Source organism: Dermacentor variabilis, chromosome 8 (assembly GCF_050947875.1).
Source record: "Dermacentor variabilis isolate Ectoservices chromosome 8, ASM5094787v1, whole genome shotgun sequence".
In the NCBI taxonomy this organism is placed as follows: domain Eukaryota; kingdom Metazoa; phylum Arthropoda; class Arachnida; order Ixodida; family Ixodidae; genus Dermacentor; species Dermacentor variabilis.
The window spans coordinates 7151320-7172876 of NC_134575.1; the positions used below are offsets into that span (position 1 = coordinate 7151320).

The 21557-nt window shown below is 49.5% G+C and overlaps 1 protein-coding gene across 3 annotated transcripts in view; it reads left to right on the forward strand.

Annotated features, from left to right (window-relative positions):
• Nucleotides 1-21557, forward strand: part of LOC142589560 (uncharacterized) — a 199936-nt gene that overhangs the window by 169104 nt on the left and 9275 nt on the right. For 2 of the 3 annotated variants that reach the window (XM_075701018.1, XM_075701016.1), the window contains exons 3-6: nt 9497-9585; nt 12028-12326; nt 15953-16286; nt 20348-20638. In XM_075701018.1, the coding sequence (XP_075557133.1) occupies nt 9497-9585; nt 12028-12326; nt 15953-16286; nt 20348-20638 (1013 nt within the window). The remainder of the gene's footprint in view (nt 1-9496; nt 9586-12027; nt 12327-15952; nt 16287-20347; nt 20639-21557) is intronic. The other variant, XM_075701017.1, reaches the window with a different exon arrangement.

Below are 21557 nucleotides of genomic sequence, written 5' to 3' on the forward strand. Positions count from 1 at the left end.
ACGTTCGTCCAGTCATCGTAAACAAGCCTCCTCTCTGCGGGACGGCTTACACACACACACTTCCGTATAGGTTCACGGTCCGGAGCCGACGTCAGACGGACTTCGTAGAACTCGGGGCTTGTGTCAGGAAAGGTGCCTTTTATTCCCCGAGCTGACGCCCGCAGCGCGCCGCAAGGTGCCCATTGTCTTGCGTCTCGAACGGCGCGTGGGAAGGAGCCTCGAACTACGTTCCCTCGGGGACTCCCTCGTTCACAGCAGACCAGGTTGGCAGTGGCGGGTTCAGGCACAAAGCCTGCTTCGTCGCATTCATCTTGGCTCCAGCGACGGAGAGTCGAGGACGCGCGCAGTGTTCTTCACACACTGTCGACTTAGTGGTGCCGTGGCTAGAGGTTTTCGGTGGCGTTCCAGGAAAGTTGACGCCACTGTCGCAAATGGCTGGCAAAACTTGCACCTCAGCTGGGCCGTTCTTAACAATGGTCACAACCACTTGGACACTCTTCGCAGACAGGCGAAGAATGGCGTAGCCCAAGTATAAGAAAGTAAAGAAAGTAAAAAAAAAAAAGCCGTTGAATATCGTGCGATATTCCGTTAACAGGCGAAGAAATGTTTCGCCACACCACGGGCCGGCACAGTGAAGGTTTGTGTTTAGCTGACCGTCATAACGGACGACAGGAATTGCTCACTGAAAGTCGTTACATTGATGAGGCACACGTTCTTGTTGTTGGACGCTTGGTGCTTGCAATGAACGCATAGTTTCGTTTCTTGTTTTACTAACAAAACAAGAGCACGGTGTAGCCGGCATCTCCCACGACGACAATTTCTCCCCCAATTAACCAAGAACGATAATGCTATTTTTAAATGCATTTTCGAAGAAATGTCGCTCGATCTCACGCTCACTGACTCTCTCGCTCTCCGATTCCACGAACCGCGCTTCCGAGAGGCGCTGCCAGGCAGGAAATATACGAGGCCAGACCGTGTGTCGGTTCGGGGCGGCCTCTCCTCGCCCCCCAATATAGGAAGCGGTTCCGTCGTCCGGGCCCAGTAGACCACGCGGGACCATCGACGGCGCCGCTGCCGCGATATCCGCGCCCAGGTCGTGACTGGACACTCGGCCAGGGGAGCAGCTATATTACGTTCCACTGCAGCAGCGATAGGATCGTTTGCGAACGCCGCTATTTTTTTTTTTCCGGTTCCTGTTTTTGGGCATGTTTCCCGCTGCATATTCGGAACTCGTCGGGGCTGTATACTGCGCTCTTATGGATTTTTTTTCTTTCTGTAACCATGCTGTTCCCGTAGTCGTGATAGAACGGCGTTAGGTTAAACGAGAGGCAGCCTGGCTTTCTCGGGTGTCCTCGTTGTGCGTTGTGGGTGTCGGGCACTCTCTATTCCCGGACGTACGGTCATCTCAAGCCGTCGATTCGGTGTCGGATATTAATCGCCCCAAGAAACGCACGCGGCTTTTCACAAGAAGTGTCGCCTGTAGACGAGAGCTCACCTGTTTTTGCTCCCTCTCGGTGTTCCAGATTTCGTACGCCATATATAGTCGTGAGCCAGTTCACTCTGCCGCATTCTTCCTCCTCCTGCCATCTTACATTCTGCGCGTATGCGCCATGTACACCTTACGTCTTGAATACCTTTCGCAATTTCAATGCTTCCGCCCTTTCCTTTGTAGTGTAACCATGTCGGCTCTTCCTGCTGTCAATCTTTAGTCTTATAATCTTTTTGGAACCCTTTGTACTCACTTGATCGCTCGCGTGATTGATTGATTGATTGATTGATTGATTGATTGATTGATTGATTGATTGATTGATTGATTGATTGATTGATTGATTGATTGATTGATTGATTGATATGAGGAGATGTCCACAAACATCTGTCATCGGCCTCACAAAATGAAAGTCCGGCGAGTAAATTTCGCCAGGATTTGCAACGACAGCAGCGCTGGATTACTTAGAGAGCATTTTGCTGAATATTACGTAATGTACACCCTCGGCCAATATGAAGGGGAACACCGGATTTGTGCTCAAAGTCGGTAATTTTCCTTGTTTGGTTCTCGTAATGACGAAGCGTTATATGAGCAAGATTCTTCAACAGGAGAACAACATAACTAGTAGCAGTGTGTAATCTTCGGATGAGGTATTCCATTCATATTGAATGAGGATGTACATAGCGTTCGTCGCAATATACAACACCCCGAACTTACAAGTGTAACGCGCGATCATCGACCGCACGGCACGTCAGCGCCTTCTAACCACGACAGTTCGCATAAGAGCACATAGCACTCCACTTGAGGAGGACGCGCGCCCTCCCAGAGCTACCTGCGTGATTGTGTTCACAGAGGAGCGATTCGAAGCAGAGCACGGCAACGACAATTGCATGCGTCGTCTGCGCTGACCTCCCCGTTCTTCTTTCGTGTTACTAGACCCGCGCATGCGCTGCAGGGAATTAGGATGAAAAAGAAAAATGGGAATTTATCAGTAGGCGAGAGGTGTTGCCCGGAATTAAGGTGAACGATGGGGGCTCACGGATAACGACAGCAGGGCGTGCGCACTGCTGAGGTAAAGAACATTGCTGGAGAGTGCTTTGCAGGCTTGCGCGCCATCTCGCTATTTTCCGGGGGCTACGCCTTGTCTCTGTGTGTGAGAGAATGAGTAAGATAAGGAGGAGATACAGCGTGTAGGATGCGATATTTGTTTTTGTTATAAATTAGTTTTGCTAGTTGACCACGTATTCCTTTATTGTCTGGTTTTTCCTTACTTGAGCAGCGTTTAAAGTACATCCCTCTCTCTTCATGACCGCACCAAATGACGCGCAGCTCACCACTATGTCGTGCTTAAGCTATAATCGGCAATCGTTCGTGGCGGCCATTCTTTACTCGTCTCGCCACTGTCTGAATGATCGAGAGGTCGCAACAGTGTTTGTGCAGTTCTTCGCAGTCTCACTCTCTCATTATCCACTTAACGGTAAAGCGAGAAGAGCGCCAGCACCACGCCCAGACAAGTTCATTATAACACCTGAAGCAAGCGGTAATGACAATAACGTTTCGTCACCACCCTGCAGGCACAGTCAGCGCAGAAGTGTCGGTGGACGCCAAAGTTGCCGAGGTGCATGTGCCCTAGCCAGCTCGAAGCACCGTAAGCCACGTGGAGGAACGTCTCCCAATTAGAACTCTTATTTTTCCCTCACGTTTTCTTCGGTGCCCGCAAAGAAGGGGAGCGCACAGTCAACCACGCTGCTTATCTGATCGGCCCAATCGAGGCAGCCCGAAAGCGTTTCCTCTTTCACAAGCAGCGCCACTTCGTCTCTGGAGCCACTGCTGCTGTTTTCTTTTATTCTTCCTCGAGCCGTGAGAGAAGAGGCCTCCTCCAGAGGTGAACGCACGTGCACTCTTAGCACAAGGACAAATCGGTGCGGACCAGAGATGCGGGAAAAAAGAAAGAAGCGAGACAATGAGAAAGGGGCGACGAGTCGCGCTAATCAGTTTCCCACATCGGAAGAAGTTGGCGCGTCCCAGTTCGCGCGCAGGAAAACGTCTTCCGTTTAATCTACTTCCGTTTTGTTTCACCAAGAGGCTGTCGCCAACCCGCATCGCCCCGCGAACTCGCTTTGTTTGGGCGCGTTTATACGCGGGCTGCGGCCGCTGAACGCCGTCGCCGAGAATCGGTATATGCCTGCGCGCGTCGCGTTCAAGCTGTGCGTACGGGGTGATGCGTTCTTGAACGTCTGAAATTTGCCGCTCCTGTTGGTTCGCTTGGAAGCTGCTTTTGCGCAGTTCCTGGGGCCTTTCTGGCTGCCGAGAGAGAGGAGGAAGGACAGAGGGAAAGGTCCTTATCCGGCGAGCGGTTTCGGGCGAGTTGAAACGTCGCGAGCATGCACCGCGAACGAGGAAAATGCACAAGAGAGAGACTTCGCACGCGCAACTCTGGTGCAAGCCTGCACGCGAAAGGGAGCGGGACGTTTGCTGGCGAGCTAGTAAAGAAACAGGAAAAATGACCACTAACGCAAAGAGAGGATAAAGCCTCTAAGAAACTAGTGGCAAGAGTACAGTCGCGAGTCCTTTCCCGATTTCCTTGTTCCAGAAATAAGCGCGGCTGGCGGATAAGTGTACCGTGCTCGCAGGCGCTGCGCTCTCATACTCGAATCACGACTCCCGCATATACGTGTGCGTGCGACGAAGCTGGGAAACACTCGGGAAATGCCTCTCGAAAACGCGGCGTCGGCGGGGCTGCCATCACGGCGCTTCGCGATGTTCCGACGCGCGCTGCCCGGATGTAGTGGCAGTGATTGCTTCTTCAGAAGCGCCGTCATTAACGCGGCATACGTGTACCCCGGAGAAAGCTGTAATTCCTAAAGATACGCGAAAGGTATTTTTTTTTTTTTAGGTTACACATTAATCGCGTCTGTGGACACCAGTGATAGCGCGGCAATAACTTATTAACAATCTAATAAACCAAGTTTAGTGATTACATTTTCGTTAACCACTTAATGAATGAATGAATAAAACCACGTTTATTCGACATTAAAATGCGCCGAAGACGCTGCGGTGGAATGGGGAGGCGTAAGGCAGCTAAGTGGGGGCCGCCTGACGCTTGTGGCTGTCGCGGAGCCGAACCACTTAATACGTTGCAATCGCGGAGTCGCCAGTCAATACTCAAGACATGCCCATGGCTTAAAGAAGTATTGACATGACATTTCCTACTTATCATTTTTTTAGCTACATAAAGGTCCTACATGGAGCTCGATAATCCTAGAAAAAAAATGCAGGCAACCCTCAAAGCGCCATAAATATCGTTCTACGATATACTTTCTACGAAGCAATTTCGGTATCGTTTCCAGTGAGGTGTATGTCATGACGCAGAAGGTGGTCACGTGGGAGCAGGGCATCGTTACGTTTTGGCATTCGCTCCGGCTCGCTCGGTCGCCTGCGGTGTGCTGCCCCACATTGCGCGACCCGCAGTGCAGCAGCATAACAGTAATAACATAACAATAGCAAGAATGACCGTCAGTTAACTTTTGACTTTGTCAGTAAACCCGCCGTGGTTGCTTAGTGGCAATGGTGTTGGGCTGCTAAGCACGAGGTCCCGGGAACAAATACCGGCCCGGCGGCCACATTTGGATGTGGGCGAAATGCGAAAACACCAGTTTACTTAGATTTAGGTGCACGTTAAAGAAGTCTAGGTGGTCCAAAATATTCCGGAGTCCCCCACTACGGCGTGCCTCATTATCAGATCATGGTTTTGGCTCGTAGAACCTCGTAACTTAACTTTGTCAGTGACCATTAACATTTGTGCTTTTCCTATTCTATCATATTATCTATTCTTTGAACCTTTTTCATAGTTTTTAGCTTGCAACACGTCCGTCAGTCATGTGATTAAGAGAATAGTAGTAACCGACGCCATCTGCAGGCACAAACACTTCCTTGAACAGATATGAAATAAAAATAAAGATATAACTGTGGTTAAATACCTTCCCTTTTCTCTTACCACATAATATCTGGCCGGAGGAACACGCACCATGCCGACTTCCTGTCCTTTCTTATAAATAAATTATGAGTGATCGCAAAGAAAAGAGTAAAAGATGAGACGAGTGCAGCCTTCCAGATGATCAGGCTAACTCATGGAAGTCAGCAGAGGTGAAGATGGCGCAGAAGACTCCCTTATCTCTAAACACTAGCTGGCTAGCGCGATATGAGTGGCGCAACCATATGGTATACAGTGGCTGCGTTAGTATTCGAGAGAGTGCATTGCATCCACACGGCGCGCATCGGCACTTCTTTGCACGATTCGAACTCCTAATCCGGACCTCAGCATCCTCTCTTCTTTCGTCCTCGTCTTTTCTTCCCTTCCCCCAGTGAAGAGTAGCCAGCCGGACATTTACACTGGCTGACCTATCTGCCGTTAATCTCTCTCTCTCTCTCTCTCTCTCTCTTTGCACGGTGGAGTCAGAAAGCACTGTCACGTGGTTACAGAGAGACGAAGCATTTGCTGGCGATGAGACCGCTGCAACCGAGTTCGGGGCCGCTGGTCACCTCCGGAACGAGGAAACGGGCCGTGGTTGGATACCTGGCATCCTCGATCACTGTCTACCGCGCGAAAGCCCCAAAAGAGCGCAGGGGAAACCGACGAGGGTGCATTTCGGAGGTTGGCCGCGCAGCAGTCGAGCGAGCAGCGCGTGCACATGCGAAGCCAGCGGCGATCGCCGGCGCACCTTTCGCGATTGACAGCTCGAGCGCTCGACCGTGCAAGTCTGGAGCGGAGAAACCGCAACCGACTCGCCTCGGCTCTATTCATAGGCCTTCGAGCACGCCCGCGTCGGGCGCGCGCGAGTGGCCCCCCCCCCCCCCCCCCCCCCCTGCGCTACGCCACACGAAAACGGTGCACTGTGGCGGAAGCCGTGGGCCGCCGCCGCCACGAGGCAACCGTGCAGCTGAAAGTGGTGCCCGGTTTCGCTGGCGCTTGCGGGTCCATTTTTCCCATACCGCTCGATGACAGGCTCCTCGAGGGAAATATTTTAATATTAGAGCATTTTATCATCGCCGAGTTAAGTGGCGTAGTAAGCTTTCTCGCGGAACGTCAAATGGCTCTACACGGCTATTCCTCCGTTCGCGTCCCTCAGCGCGTTAGAAAGTAGACGTGCAAGAAAGCCCTTGCATAACTTAAGGTCAACGAGAGGTGCGCATGCGTTTACGCTCGAGGTGACCAACCACGCGCGGCTGTACCTCGGTGAGACGCCGTCTGCTAACAGTAACCCCTCGCGACAGCTGACGGCATTCTGGCAGCCCACGTTGCTAGGCTATTCGTCTTTACGAAGCAGGCGGTATTCTCTTTAGTATGACCACAGAGGATCACACCCAGTTAGTTTCTTTTTATTGAAATGAAAATAAAAGAAAGAGACGTAGTCACCTTATAATGGTGACGGCTACTCCTTTTCTCATAGCAGAAACAACAATATGAGAAAATATGTAGGAAAATGAAAAAAAAATGCAAAAATAACTTCATAGGGTGAAAAAACCACAGCACAGTCCTATACGCCTATGAACATCACAGTGTAAAAGTCAAATGCAAGTTGCACCACAATGAGTTCGTAAACAGTCACAAACACACACAAACGGCCATGATTTAGACTTCGATGAGCATATAAACAGATGAGGAATTACAGTGTTAAAATCATTCGCGCACAACAACAAAAAATGTATAACACGTAATATACAAGCACTAATAATTACAAATAATAGAAGAATGTTTTAGTGACATCGTGTGATTATTCAATGCAATACGTAGTATTTGTTGAGGGTGCCTGTGTCTTCATAAAAATGTTCAATTGCGTTCAATGCTTTTCGCTGTGCTATTTCCGATGGCCATGGGCCCAGCAATATTGCGAGTGAGAAAGGCCGGTGAGGATCGATGGAGTGTAGCTCTTGTTCTAGCTGCTGTCTTTGTATCTCATATATGGGGCATTCAAGGAGTAGATGGCGAACATCCTCATCGTCGTGGCCACAGGAGCAAGCCGGGGAAGACCCAGTTAGTTATCGTACTTGCGTTTATGACTGGCTAAAGCTAGCCCCAGCTCTTCTAGCTCTGCACGGTTTTATAGTGACAACACATACTCACTCTACTGACACACTCTTAGCGCGGTGAGGCGAAAAACAAAACGGCGCCGCGTCGAAAAGAAGGAGTGCATACGAGCAGGAACAAATGATTCCGCGCGGTCTTTCCACTCTCGCCGCCGCCTCTTGAAAGGCATAAAACCACATCTCTGTGTACGCGAGTAGTCACTCCTCCCGCCGCATCGCAGGTTCCGCATATTCATAGAGCGGCCGCCATATTTCATTCAAACCGCATTGAAGAGCACGGATATAGGTACGCGCCAGTCACGTGCATCTTTATCTACTTAAAAGGATCCGTGCAGCGGGTGGTCATAAGAAAATAAAGAAGAAAGACGCAGGGACACTTGACGGGCATCGGGTGATGCGAGAAGCGGCGGGAAAGCGAGCTTGTGTGCACGCGTGTACACCACCACCCCGAAGCGGCGAGCTCGGAACGCTGACTGGCGTTTTCACGGTTGGGGAGCTGGAAAACAATGGCACCTCTCCCGCCTCTTTCTCACGGGCGCGGCAGAAAACGGAGCACGATACTTGAGCGAGACGCGAGCAGTCATTGCTTCTCGCGCACTTGTCGTCTATGGTCTGTTTTTCTTTTCCTTTTTCCGCCGGCGCTTCGCGCGGAGTCGCTTGTCCGGTCGAACGCAGTCGTCTCCTACCAGAACAAAGCCGCTCAAGTGATTGGAACTCGCGGGTTTGAAACGAAAGCTACGGTCTTTCTTCTTTTTTTACTTTAGGCTGTCCCTAATTCTTGCAATTTGCTGCCTTGGCTTTCGGTCGAACACTTTCTTTGTTTCCTATGGCCTTTCTATAGATGTAGGCACGGTAGGATTTCTGCTTCGTACGAATAACCGTATTATACGAGCGGTGCTTGAGGTCCGTGCTCCTTTCTCACTGCATGAAAGGGGAGTACGGTGGAGTTTCCGGGCAGAAGGACAGCCTGTTTCACACGCTAAAGAAAGAGTTGCTCCACATCATGTCAGGCTACGTGCGTACTTACGTGTTTTTCATCGTACCCGATTAGTGCGAGGCAAGAATTTAGTGGAACGCATGCGAAAACGCTTGCCCAGCGTAATCCACAGATTAAAATGATGTAGAAAGCCGTTGTTTTTGTTGCATTCATAGGGCCATTGTGATTTATTTATTTATTTATTTATTTATTTATTTATTTATTTATTTATTTATTTATTTATTTAAACGAACAGTTCCTGATGGTAATTAGGTATCAGCCATACGGAATCTGTCTGAATCTGGAACACTTAAAATAGCAATGACATTATCTTGATTCCAGGAGACGTCATGGACGACCAACATCTCGGTATTCTGCTTGCTGCCTTCCAAAGGAAGACTTCTCGTTGATGGGTGAAAAAATACAGACCCATGAAATTACAGTAGTCCAGCACATGTTTGAGTGCTTAGCAGAAACAGATCGTCGGGCGCACTAGCCAGAAAGGTGCTCGCTTCAATTCGATTCAATTCAGTTCAATTCAATCCAGCGCATACATTGGTGGTTAACGTGGAGGGTTCGCGGTAAGCCCTCCGAACACTAGCACGCACGTCGGAGGGAAAAGCATTAAGTACACTGTTGGTGTTAGGTGCATATGGTATGCCATGAAATGGAAATGCCTTCCGGTACACAAGTGGCAGTAGAATCACAGCAGTGCCAGCTGACAATAGTCTGTAACTTGGTAACACCTGGTGAAGACTATGTCACAATAGGGTTTTGTAACAATGCATTCAGTGACACCAGTGCGTGTGCTGCGAAATTCATAATTTGCTGCAGGCGTGTACTATTATGGGAAGAAGTTCGACGGAGATGAATGCATGTCAGTACTTGCTGTCTACAGATGTCTTGATACGGGGACTGTAGCTCTTGTCTTCTTCGCCTCCTCGCAGGGGTTGTTGCGTGGGCAGTGAGCGCTGAGACAGTCATGGCGTCCGCCATGGAGAGGACAGAGTCTCCCATCCGAATTCAGGTGAGCAACGTGAGTATCCAACGAACAGTTTTAATCTTCATCTCTTTCTATTTTTTTATATTTTAGCTCTTTCGAAACGTTGTCTTGTTGCGTCACGACAGGTGAACGTGTAGCTCAGAAATACTGTGTTTACAATTACGGTCTCATACATTCTCGGTGCCCTATACCATAGCATCAGCGTGCGTGATAAATGTTTTGGCGGCCGCTGTCGATACATGAATGTGTTAGGATGGCTTTGGAACAACGTCCTGCTGTTCCCATGCTAAGCTAAACAGAGAGTGGTTGTGGTCAGTTAAGCACGAAAGGTATCCGCAGGCCTGTTATCTAGCCTCGGAGTAGCTGTAATGGCTGAAGCATAGATTTTGTACTGCTCAAGGTTTGAAGGTGTTTGCTTCGCACCCAGATACATACTGAGTGCTTAACAGTGGCATCAGGACTGGTTCCCTACGTTGCGCTCACTACTTGTGGGACATGTGCGGATAAGAATTTGTGTGTTTTTTTCCCCATTCCTTATAAGTTGTGATGCTTTTCTTGTTTTGGACCGCTCCTTTAGTTTCTCGCATTTAATTTACTCTATCATAACACACCAGCCCTTGCCACCAGTTAGCGCAAGAGAGAGAGAGAGAGAGAGAGAGAATTAATGTAGGAAATACACGTGGGTTAACCAGATGTACGTATGGTTTGCTACCCTGCGCTGGTGGAAAGGGGACATAGGGACGAAAGAGGAAGATGGAAGTGAAAGATCACTGAAAGAACGTGAAGATGCGTACGATGGGTACTGTTCGTGGATTATTCTGCTCTTCGTGCTTGTGGCTTCAAACGTTCTTGTTGCGTTATGTGTTAGCTTTATATTTCTCAATATCGAGGCAATCAGAATTTTCTAAACCAAGCAAGGCAATAAAAAGTATCTGCGCGAATGAATAATCATTGGAAAATGTTGTACTTATAACTTCATGTTATGATGAAAATGAACAGTTTAGCAAAGAAAGTCACGGAGCCGTTTCATCTCGGACGGACAAAGTTTAGGCTAACCAATCAATTCCTTACAGACTGAACCGCCCTACTCGCAAACACGGTAGTGTTTACATTTCCTTCTGGTAATTTTTGTAGGAAACTATGGTTTTATTCGATTCGCCCCGCACTTCGCGAACTAGTTCCCGCCAGTTCCAGTGTCAGTTCTGGCGCGTTCGGAACCGGCACGGCACCTGCTGCACGAACGCTGCACGTTTCTGACGAGTGCAGGAGACGCTGTCAAACCACTACCCGCACGGAGCCTGCAACGAGTGAAGCGAATGGCCCCGCGCAGCACCTCGCCAATTAGTAAAGAAACTCGAAGAAACCTGATGCCTTAGGCCATCTATAGGGGCAAATCGAGCCGATAAAACAAGACGCGTACTTTTTTTTTTTTGACACAAACACATGATGCGTGTGAATCGTGAAAGAAATTAGATATGCATGCGCCGAGGAAATGTATAGTGGGGAATAAACTTAAAGGAGCTCTAAAGAGAAACACTAAATCAGCTTAAATTGATTTTTTCGAAAATACATTTCGAAAATACAAATACATACATAAATCGTTAATTTCTCGATGAGAGGCAATTACTATAATTTATAAAAAAGAAAGGAAAAACCTTCAATTCTTGAATTTCTCGACGAAACTCCAGCGCCGGTATCCATCAGTGGGACGTCGTGAGTTGTAAATTATTTTCAAGGAATTTGGCCGCTGTGGAGCAGCAATACTTCTTGGAAATTGCTCAATCCAGCCTTCGGCCTCTTTGGAACGCAATGTAGTCCATCCTTGCGGATAGAAAAAAATAGCTACAGGCTTTTACGGCTGGCTAGTGCGGGAACTTGAAGGCGATGTCGCCACCAGGCTTTCATTTACGCGTCCTTTCTCGCTTATCCAGCCTCCTCGCGCGGTAACAGTAGCTCCCACAAAGGTAACCCAATACATTCTACAGAGGTAACCCAATACAGCTCAAGTTAACTTTCTCTCTGAAGTCCTCTTAAAATAAAGGAAGGCACATCAGTCTATGTGTGAGGTGAACAGCATACTCTAACGACAGTTTACATCCAGTGGAGAGAGCGCAGAGTTTTCAAAAAGAGGAAACGCAAACAAGACAAATCACGATTGTCGTTTCAGGACAAAGATACTCCCCAAAGGGTGCAAACGGTGTACACACTCTTAAAAAAGTTTACACTCTTCGGGCCGTACCTTCTGTGCCTAAGGGGAATAGTATACTATAAAAACAGCTTACATCCATTGGGACAGGCGCAGAGTTTTCAACAAAAGAAATGGAAGCAAGGCAGATGACGGTTATTTTTGTGGGACAAATATACACACCAAATGCTGCAAAAGTGTTAAGAATGTTCATAACAAACGTTTCTGTGCTCTCTATCCGGGACCTGAGCGTCGCGCACGCATTGAACTGCCCATTGCCGATGCCGCAGGATCGGTCTTCGTACGACGACCGCCTCGACGAGCCTCCATCGTACGCGAAGCTCCCTCCGGCCAAGGCGATCCCTCCGCCATCGCCGCCCGAGGAGAGCAGCAGCGGCAGCGCCGAGACGTCGGTGGACTACGCGTCCAACTCGTTGCCCGTGCTCCCAGCACAAGCCAAGCCGGGCGCCATCGTCGAAGCCACGACCACGGGCGCCGTCGACGGCGACAAGCCCGTGTACGTGGTGCACTTCGTGCTGGGCGACAAGGACGCCAAGGGCCGCGACAGGGTCACCACCACGACCCACAGGTCAGTGTGCAACCGTCGCGCGCGTTGCATGCTTTTACAGCGAAGTTGTTAACGGCTACTTTCCCCGCTATCATGTCCGCGTGTAGAAAAAAATCCCGAAGATAGTGCAATTCCGGACCGAACCGCGGCGGAGGTGCAGCTCGCCATTAAGGGGCCCAGATACACAGCTTCGCTGGCCATCCTTCTTCACGACTGGAGAAGGATGAGCAGAAGGATGAAAAGCAACTTGCCGCAGGTGGGGAACGATGGTTGCGATGGATGCGAAGGTTGCGGGATCGTTCTCCACCTGCGGCAAGTTGTTTTTTCATCCACTTTCATTTCCATTAATTTATCGTTTCTTTATTTAATTTATTAAGCACAAGTAATTTCCGCTATGTTGTCCTTGGTGTCAGTGTCTGTTGGCTTCGTACTAATTAACGGTGTTGACTTGACCAAAAAGATTGCCTTCTTACTTTGTTGTAACGTTCTCTTTTGTTGTTTTTTTTTTTGTCCTGAAAACATATGTTTAATAGAGAACCAGTAATGCATTGGCGAGGCATCGTAGTGGACTTCGATCGAATAACACATTTGTCCTTGTTTTTGTTCTTATACACGTCCACACAACTTGCCCAGGCCGTGATTATTAGAGCTCCTTGATAACATTAGTGTTATAGAATTTATTTCGTGTTTTTCTAACGTTTCCTGCCGTTTTATTTTACCACTCGAATTTACGTTTTTGTTAACGAAGGTGAACTGCAGCTGCTTCTGTACGAGACGCTTCCGGAATATTGTAAAGAAAGATCGATTTTACTTATCATATAAGTCGCCTGAGTGTACAGTACAGTGATGCCCTGGTTGTTGTTTCTGTGTGAACGGTTTCCTCTTTGCATTCCATCTTTTTTAGTCTTTGCCTACGTCCTAAGTGGAATAGGCTCTTGTATATGTCACACGCGCGCTCAATAAAAGAAAATGTACTTCCGAGAAGCGAGTCTCTGACGTCATTCCGGGTGTACAACTCCAGCACGACTTGCCGACATCGACAGCTGAAAGGTGCAACGCCGTCCGATGAGTTCTCCAACGGAGCACGAATAAATTGTGATGACGTTTTCAAAAGGTTAAGTCTTAACCTAAAACGAAGCTTGCGGTTCTGCACATACAAGTGTGTTCTGATAAGATTTCTAGCGCCATCCCCTTCGAAACGGGCCGGCGACAAATAGTCACCTATCCAGCTTGAGCTAATCAGATGTTACTACATCTACATCCAGCATGTTGCCTATCTCTCCTTATCTTTTCGGTTCGAATCTTCGTGAGAGCAACAAAAAAATTTCACAGCGATGCGTGTACCGAGGCTCGCACTGTCGCTGAACCCAGACGATGCGGCCACTCTTGCACAAAAGATACCAGTACTCGAAAAAAAAAATGAAAAGGAGGGCCAAGTATCCACTCTCCTAGGGTACCTGGGGGGGGGGGGGGGCGAGTAGTACTGCACCTATAAAAGGCACAGTATACTTCTTGTCTACCGCATTCGGGCAGCTGAGCGGCGCGAGCACGCAGCTGGGCCCTCGCAGCATGTCGGTTCGAATCCCGGTGGCCGCGCCGCCATGACATTTTTAAGCATGAAATGCTTTTGTTTCCCGTTTTCTCCAACCTTCAAGAGACCTTTTTATTTCTCGATTTATAATTCATCATCGTATACCCCTTCCTGTACACAACTGATTTTGTACTAATTTACTTATCGATAAAATTGAATTGACCTTGAGCCAAAAGCCGGAGCCATTATCCGGGCACTTACATCATTCCGTTAACCAGTCAAAACTTCAAAAAAAAAAAAAGGGGGGGGGGGGCTCGGGCCCCCAATCATTTGTAGAGGACCGCACTACATACCCTAATTACTGCCCAAACAAGTTACAAAAAATATTGCTTCCAATTTGTTCCTAATGTTTGTTCACAACATCACTCAAGCTGTAACTCCTACTACGCTGAAGCTTTATTTGTCATTTCCAGTAGGCGACGTTCAAAAGGCAGACACAGGGCACCATACACTTCAATTATGAGAAATTGAATTTGCCGAGGATCTACTGCGCTCGCCGAGCTGCGGTGTGGCATGGCGCAGGATGCGTCTGATGCGCTGCTTTGCCTTCGTGGAGGAAGGAAAAAATTGGAGGACGCTTAAGCTTCGCCTTCAAGAGTGGAACGCGACAGCGTTCCTGTCGACCCGCCAAGGGGTGTAAGACAATGGGCTACAGGGCAGCCATCACTTACGAGGCGCCCCGCATCGGACGCGGTGAGCGTCGAGCCATATGGTCGAGCAACGCAGCGTTCGGCGCAGCAACGAAACGTGCGCCTGAGCAAGCGGAACGAACCAAAGAACTCGGTAACTCGGAGGGGGAAATGATGCACGCCAGCCAAACGTCGTGATCGGCACGGGCCGAAAGATAGACAGATAGTGATCTAAAGAAAGGAAGGCCGCATGATTCTGCAGAGGGAGCAAGGCGAAGCGTTGTCAGGGGAGAGACAGTCCATGCCGCGACCCGCCTCGCACCGGTCCTCGTACAGCTCCAATGCGCGCGTGGCGCGCCATCTGTCGGGCAGCGCCGTACATGAAGAGGAGGGGGTCTTCTATGTTTGCCGCAAGATGGCTCTGCGTGTGCGGAAAGCCCAGAAGAAATGCAGCGGAAACGCACTTCGCTACTCGTGTAATTGCGACTTCTGTAAGTTACATGTTCATAATTACCGATATACACCGCAGTATAACTTTCCACGGCTCGTTTCGAAGGCAACACCGCATTCACTAGAGGCGCGTTTGTACCGCTTGGAAGCATCGAACTCGTGGCTGAGTGGTAGCGTCTCCGTCTCACACTCCGGAGACCCTGGTTCGATTCCCACCCAGTCCATCTTGGAAGTTGCTTTTATTTATGAAGTGCCTGCCGTGATTTATCGCTCACGGCCAACGCCGCGGACGCCGACACCGACGCCGACGACACCGGCTTTTCTGCGACACGAGCTCCTTAACGCTATCGCGTTAAAACGCTCTCGCCCACAGATGGCAGACCGAAATCGGTGTCCGGTTGGCCTAGTGTGAGTGAGTCGTAACTGTTCGGAAAGCGAACCGGCTCATTCGCCCTCCAGTGAGTGGTCAGAATCGCATATGTGCTGACGAAAGCGCGATCCTGACCAGTAACGTAAGGGCAAGCGAACGGTTCGCTTTTTAAACCGTTATAAGATGGCGCCCCTGAACATCGGTCAGCATTGTGGGGCAGGAGAAGAGAGAGAGATTCTGGAAAGATGACAGTGATAGGAAGGGAAAGAGTGCTGCTCACTTTGGCATAAGTCTCTGATTACGCACTGCTTTATATCAATCCATTTCGTTTCCCTCCTGTTAGTTCGCCTTTCGGCGTTGTCTAGAGAACCGGTGTCTTATCACCGGGATCGGTCACTCAGCATGACTAGTGTTGAGAACGGACAATGGATCGTTACAAAATGCAGCCCCTGTTTTTTTTCTTTGTTCCTTCTTTGTTGCTTCTTCGTAAGGATAACCCTGCTTTCCGCGGTATAGCACACAAGTCCTGAAGTCGCCGATTCGCTGTAGTGGAACTTCCTCCATGTTTGGGCAAATACCCCCACCTTTCTCTTCCATGCGTCTGCAGCTTGCCGGCCTCGAGCGCGGCCCCCAGTACCCAAAGCACGCCGCCGAGTACCACAAAGCGGCGCACCACACCGAGCACCACGACCACGACGACGACGACGACGACGACGAGCACGACGACAACGACGCGGCGACCGCGGCCGACGACGAGCCAGGCGCCGAGCGAGCCGCCTCCGGCGACGTCGACGCTGAACCCGCACTCGCCCGAATTCGCCGACATGCTGAACCACATCCTGAACGCCTCGAGAAACGGGTTCGGCCGCTCTCCGCAGTTCGTCGTGTTCGCGCCCATGCCCACGGAGCACAACAAGCAGCACCTGGAGCACTTGTCCAAGGTGAGTCTCGCGGAGAACATTGCTTGGGGACTGCGACAGAAAGGTGCTGTCTTTTTTTGACGCTAACGAAGAAGGCGGAAAGGAGACGAGGTTAACGAGGGGTTTCCACCAGTTTGAAAGAGAAGTAACACAAGGATAGAAAATGTTTTTTTTAATGGTGCTGGGGATCAAGCACGCTACTCCAGATGACGTTGACGATGCATCAAAGGGCCCATACAGTTAACTCATACTCAGTACAGACGCACATAACATGCACGAGTAAGGAGAACAATCACACACGGTAAGAAGCCTCTAGACGTTCTATAGTTAAGGCCAGAGAAGTTCAGGCCAGTGTTCAGGAGGAGGGCTAGCCTTCATAGCGCAATACACTATGTAGAGCACTGCTTCAAGGTCCAAAATCTACCACGTAAATTTAAAGTGGATGCGTGTACTCCTATTGCGGCGTCCCGGCTCCTAGCAGGTGTTCCCTTTCGCTCGTGACTTGGCGTCGAAGCAAGCGGGTGATCAGGGACCGCCTCGCTCCTACAGACGACAGACGCCGCCTTTGTCGCTCGGTGGGGCATTTGACGCGTTCGCATCAAAGGGTGAAAACGAGCACAGCGCACGAAGGAGTGTATGCACGGGAGGGCTGCACCAAACGGACACTCAGGCTCGCGTGCTTCAAGAACTGCACTAGTGCGCGAATAGCCTTTTGCGCCAGCGTCGGATGGGGCCACACGCAGTCCCAGTATTTCTCACTCAGAAAATGAAGGCGGCAAATAATGCACGCGCAACCTCAGCATGGTGCGCATTTGAGCGGCAACTGATTGAGTGATGAAAATTGTGCGCGAAGAGATAAAAAAACGATCCACGTATGGGCGACTTCAACGAATTCCAGGATTCACGGTGCACCAGATAAAATGAAAAGAGCTGACTGGGGCGGGACACCTGTATATTCGTGGAACAGATAGCCGTCGGTCTTTTAGGTGCTATTTGCATCTGGCAGCATGCTTCCAAAAGTCAAACCAACATTTCTCATCGGCTGTTGATAACGTGTCGATCAAGTTTTGTGTCGCCAGACGTCCTGTGCAGAACGAAAACGAGCTATAGATGTTCTGGTTAACACGCGAGGTCGAGTTCTTGGCATATCTTTTTCCATCGAGCACCTTGCGGCGGGCGCTGGTTATTTATTTATTTATCTATTTATCTATTTATTTATTTATTTATGTTGTGTGTGTGTGTCTCTGCACCTTCCTCTGGGGTGGGGACACTCCTCGCAGCGTGAGGTACAAAGACGTAATTCACTTTCTTTCACTCTGCTAGTTCCAAAGAGTGCTCCTACATAATTTGCTCCATTTTTGCCGATGCTGCGTATGCGCAAAGATATCTACATTTATGATAGTGATGGCAGTGGAACGCCGCTTCAGGTGAGACATGAAAGATCGAGCGCCGACCCTGTTGTCCGACAAGTGCTTTGCAGGGTGTCTACCAACCGGGAAACCCGGGAAAACGGGGAAAACAGGGAATTCTCAGGGATCTTGAGTGGTCGGAAAATTTAGGGAACACCCAGGGAATTTGTGCTTCAATCAGGGAAAGTTAGCTGGCATTTTATTCAAAGACAACGAAAATCACCCTACTGCAGGCCCGAGTAAAAGAGAGGAATCGTAAGGAATCGTCTTTGACGCCGTGTCGTCGGCTGGAGCAGATGCCAGTGTGCAGTCAACTACCGATTTTCCGGACGCCCGATTTTTATGAAATGCCCGATAATGCGGACGATTTCGCGGCACCACCACGTGCCCCAAAGAGTCAATGTATAAGAATGTCTGTAATCTCAGACGGAAGAACCCTTCGCTGTCCAATTTTCCTGACTTTTTGCCGCGACCGCAGGTCCGAAACGACTTTAATCAAAGCCAACACCGCCGTTTTGATTATCTCGCTGCTTGGAACCAGCGCTCTCGCACGCAGATCCGCTGGCAGCCGTAGCCACCACCACGGCCACGCTAGGCTTAGCTGCTTCGACGTTCGCTATTAAGGTTCTTGCCGTTCGGTGCCGTGTTTTTCATTGAAAGAATTCGCCGCTGTCAGTAATGGCACCGACTCCGTCTCTGTAATCCTCGCGATTGGCTTCGAAGCTTAGCATAACGCGTTGCATAATTAATGCCGGTTTTCGAAAGGCAGCTTCGCCTCAACACAGCAATGTTACGCGGTGAAACGTACATGTAGTATTGCGGTGAAGCTTAACAAGGGTGGGAAGGGGGCAATTGTCACGGGACACAGTACGTATTCCATAGTTATACATGCGTGCACCCACCGTCTCCTGTCGCAGTACGAGCACCGATATTCCTAATAAGTGTACTAGCAGACCCTCAGAGCTTTTTCGGACGTGCCTGTCAGGATTTGAGCCCTTAAGGGTAGTAAAAGACATGCATTCTTTTTCGGACTGCCCGATTTAATTTTTCGGACGTTCTCGCTGCCCCTAGGGAGTCCGAACAGTCGGACGTTGGCTGTGCAACTGGCCAAGAGGATGCTTCGAATGGTCCGAGGGGCGAACGCGCGGCGGAACGATAACAAGAACAGAAATGGCCGTCGAATTGAGGAACGACCGTGAAAGGAGCTGTGCCACCTCTTCTTTGAAGGAGCTTGAGCTAAAAAAATAAGTGTTGGCTGACGCAAAGATGTAGGCGACCCTCATCCAAACCAAAATAAACTCTTGAAAGCAGTGAAACACAAAACGGAGGCATTGTGCGTGTGCTAAGAGTATGTGAGGAAAGTTGAGGTTGACTTTCCAACTGCTTAGAAAATCTCGCTTGTAACAAAGTTCGGGCCTAATACCAATGATCTTGCTATCACTTGATAGAAATAGCTCATTTTTGAAATATTTACTTCTGTATGTATCTCTTTTTATTCCTATTTAGAAATGTTCGACTCGCTTGTAACAAAGTTCAGGCCTAATACCAATGATCTTGCTATCACTTGATAGAAATAGCTCATTTTTGAAATATTTACTTCTGTATGCATCTCTTTTTATTCATATTTGGAAATGTTCGACTCAATTTACAATGGGCTTTATCATTTTTATTTCTCGAGGATATTTTATTTGCTGTGCATTTTACTATCCCCTACCTTCAGTTTTCTATTTTGAGTAAATTAAACACTGCACCTTACTATTCAAACTGGCTCAAGTTGGGGTTTTTTTATGCTTACTTGAGAGTGACAGCATCGGGCGATGTGGTGTCCAGCCTGTCTTGACACAATATAAAGTTCTGTGTCGCTCAGGGAAAGCTTGGAAAACTCAGGAAATTTGAAAATGTGGACTTGGTAGACACCATGGTTTTGGTGTTGCGTGACGATGCGGAACTGTTGGACACAAAATATAGTTGACGCCTGTTGAGGAGGTTTGCTAAGATCTTTTGGTCGCCCAGTGCATCGCGACTACGGGCAACATGGTTATCATGCGGTTTCAGACAGTGTTGGCCGAAATATTTCGCAGAGGGAAAGAAAACGAAGGAAAGGCAGGTAGGTCTAGCAGCGTATCATATTGACCGCAAATAAAGACGGGATCAGCGAAAGAGTACACGAAAACGACACGGGCGTGTGTTCTCTTTTGTGTTCTCTTCCTTTGTACCCGTCTTTACTTGCGGTCAGTATGATATGCAGTAAACACCAACTAGGCCATACTGAAGTTCTTCTGGAGGTTAAGCAGGTTTCACATGGTTTGCTACCCTACAATGGGGGAAACGCAAAGAAAGAGAAGAGGAAAGGGACAGGAAGAGATGCTTGAGCACGAACGGCAGCTTTCACCCCGTAATTAGAGGTGGTCGCGCACAGCCCAGTCGTCTTTAAATAATGCAACAGTGCTCTGGCAGATTTTCTACAAGGATGACTATCTACTCAGGGTATACCAGAGTGAAGTGCGAGGAAAGTGGATTAATGGCGTATGACATAGAATGAGATTAATGACGAAGTCGAGCATTCAGCAGAGGTTGGCGCTGGGCTGCGGCAGGATGACTGCATCTAGAGGTGTCTTCCCGTTACAACGGGCGTGTTTCGGACGATGACGATGCTCGGGGTGTGTGCCGCAGGCGACCCGCTATCACCCTGTGGGCGCACCGGTGAGCCAGGAGGTGATTTCCGCGCCGATGCAGCACCCGCACCAGTCGCACCTTCCTCCTCCTCCACCGGTGCCGTTGAGGGTGCCGATCCGGCCGCGCGACGAGTACCACCCTCTGGCGTCGCACCACCACCCGCACCAGCACGAGGCGGCGCTGCCACCCAGGCAGCAGTACCTGCTCCCGGCGCCGCAGGTGCTCAGCCGGAGGAACGGCAGCAACCCGAACCCGTTCCAGGCGCCACCGCCGCCGCCTGGCTTCCAGGTACACGCCTATAGCGACTGCTCTCTTGCTTTTGCTCGAAATACGCATGCGCAAACAACGCTGTTTTAAGTGTCCTGCGCACATAACCGTCAAGTGATCTGAAAAGAGTAGGGAAAAGGTTATACGGAAACAAGTAACGCAATTTTCGTTCTCGCATGCAGCGTATTTCTGCACGAAATGCTCCCTCCCACGTTTGCGAGATCTTGTAGCGTTATGCTGAAGGACGCAGAATTTCGATCCCCGTGGTTTCGTCGTACAAGTCCAGTAACCCGACCAACTCCGGCACACTTCATGGTGCGACGACCCTCAGTACCCTCCTACAAAAGTGGGATCAAGAAGAGACGGATCCCAACTACCGCGTGGTCCTGGAAGTGATGGTGATCAGAATCGTCGCGAGTCAATGTGATTATGAGCACGATTATCAACAAGGCGGTATTGATAGTCCGGCAAGAGTGCCTGCTACTAGTTGCAATTAATATTTTCCACCAGATCATTCGGTTTAATACTGAAATAACCCAAAGTATATTACACCGGACCTCAGGAACACTGCCACCGGCTTCGTGCGGACTACCTATCGCTGTACGACTCCTCCCCGTCCGCTTCTCCCCAGCCGAGCAACACTGCTGTAAAGCGTTTGCGTTGTTTATTGACGAATGACGATGTTTGACAGATTGGTTGCATGGCACGTGGAACTTGAGAAACTGCGCCCTCCTGCGCTGTCCGATAACGCAGTAGTGGTCAACGTTTGTATGGAAGCTCTTCTTCTTAAACGACACTTTTATTTATAGTGTACGCATAAACGTTTCTCCCGACTCACAATAACTCAAAATTCGGTGCATGTCGGCGCCACCTTCCGGTTCGTGTAGCCAGACACTGCCTATCAAAGCGCCCGGCTCAGGGCATTTCTCCGCGCTCTTCT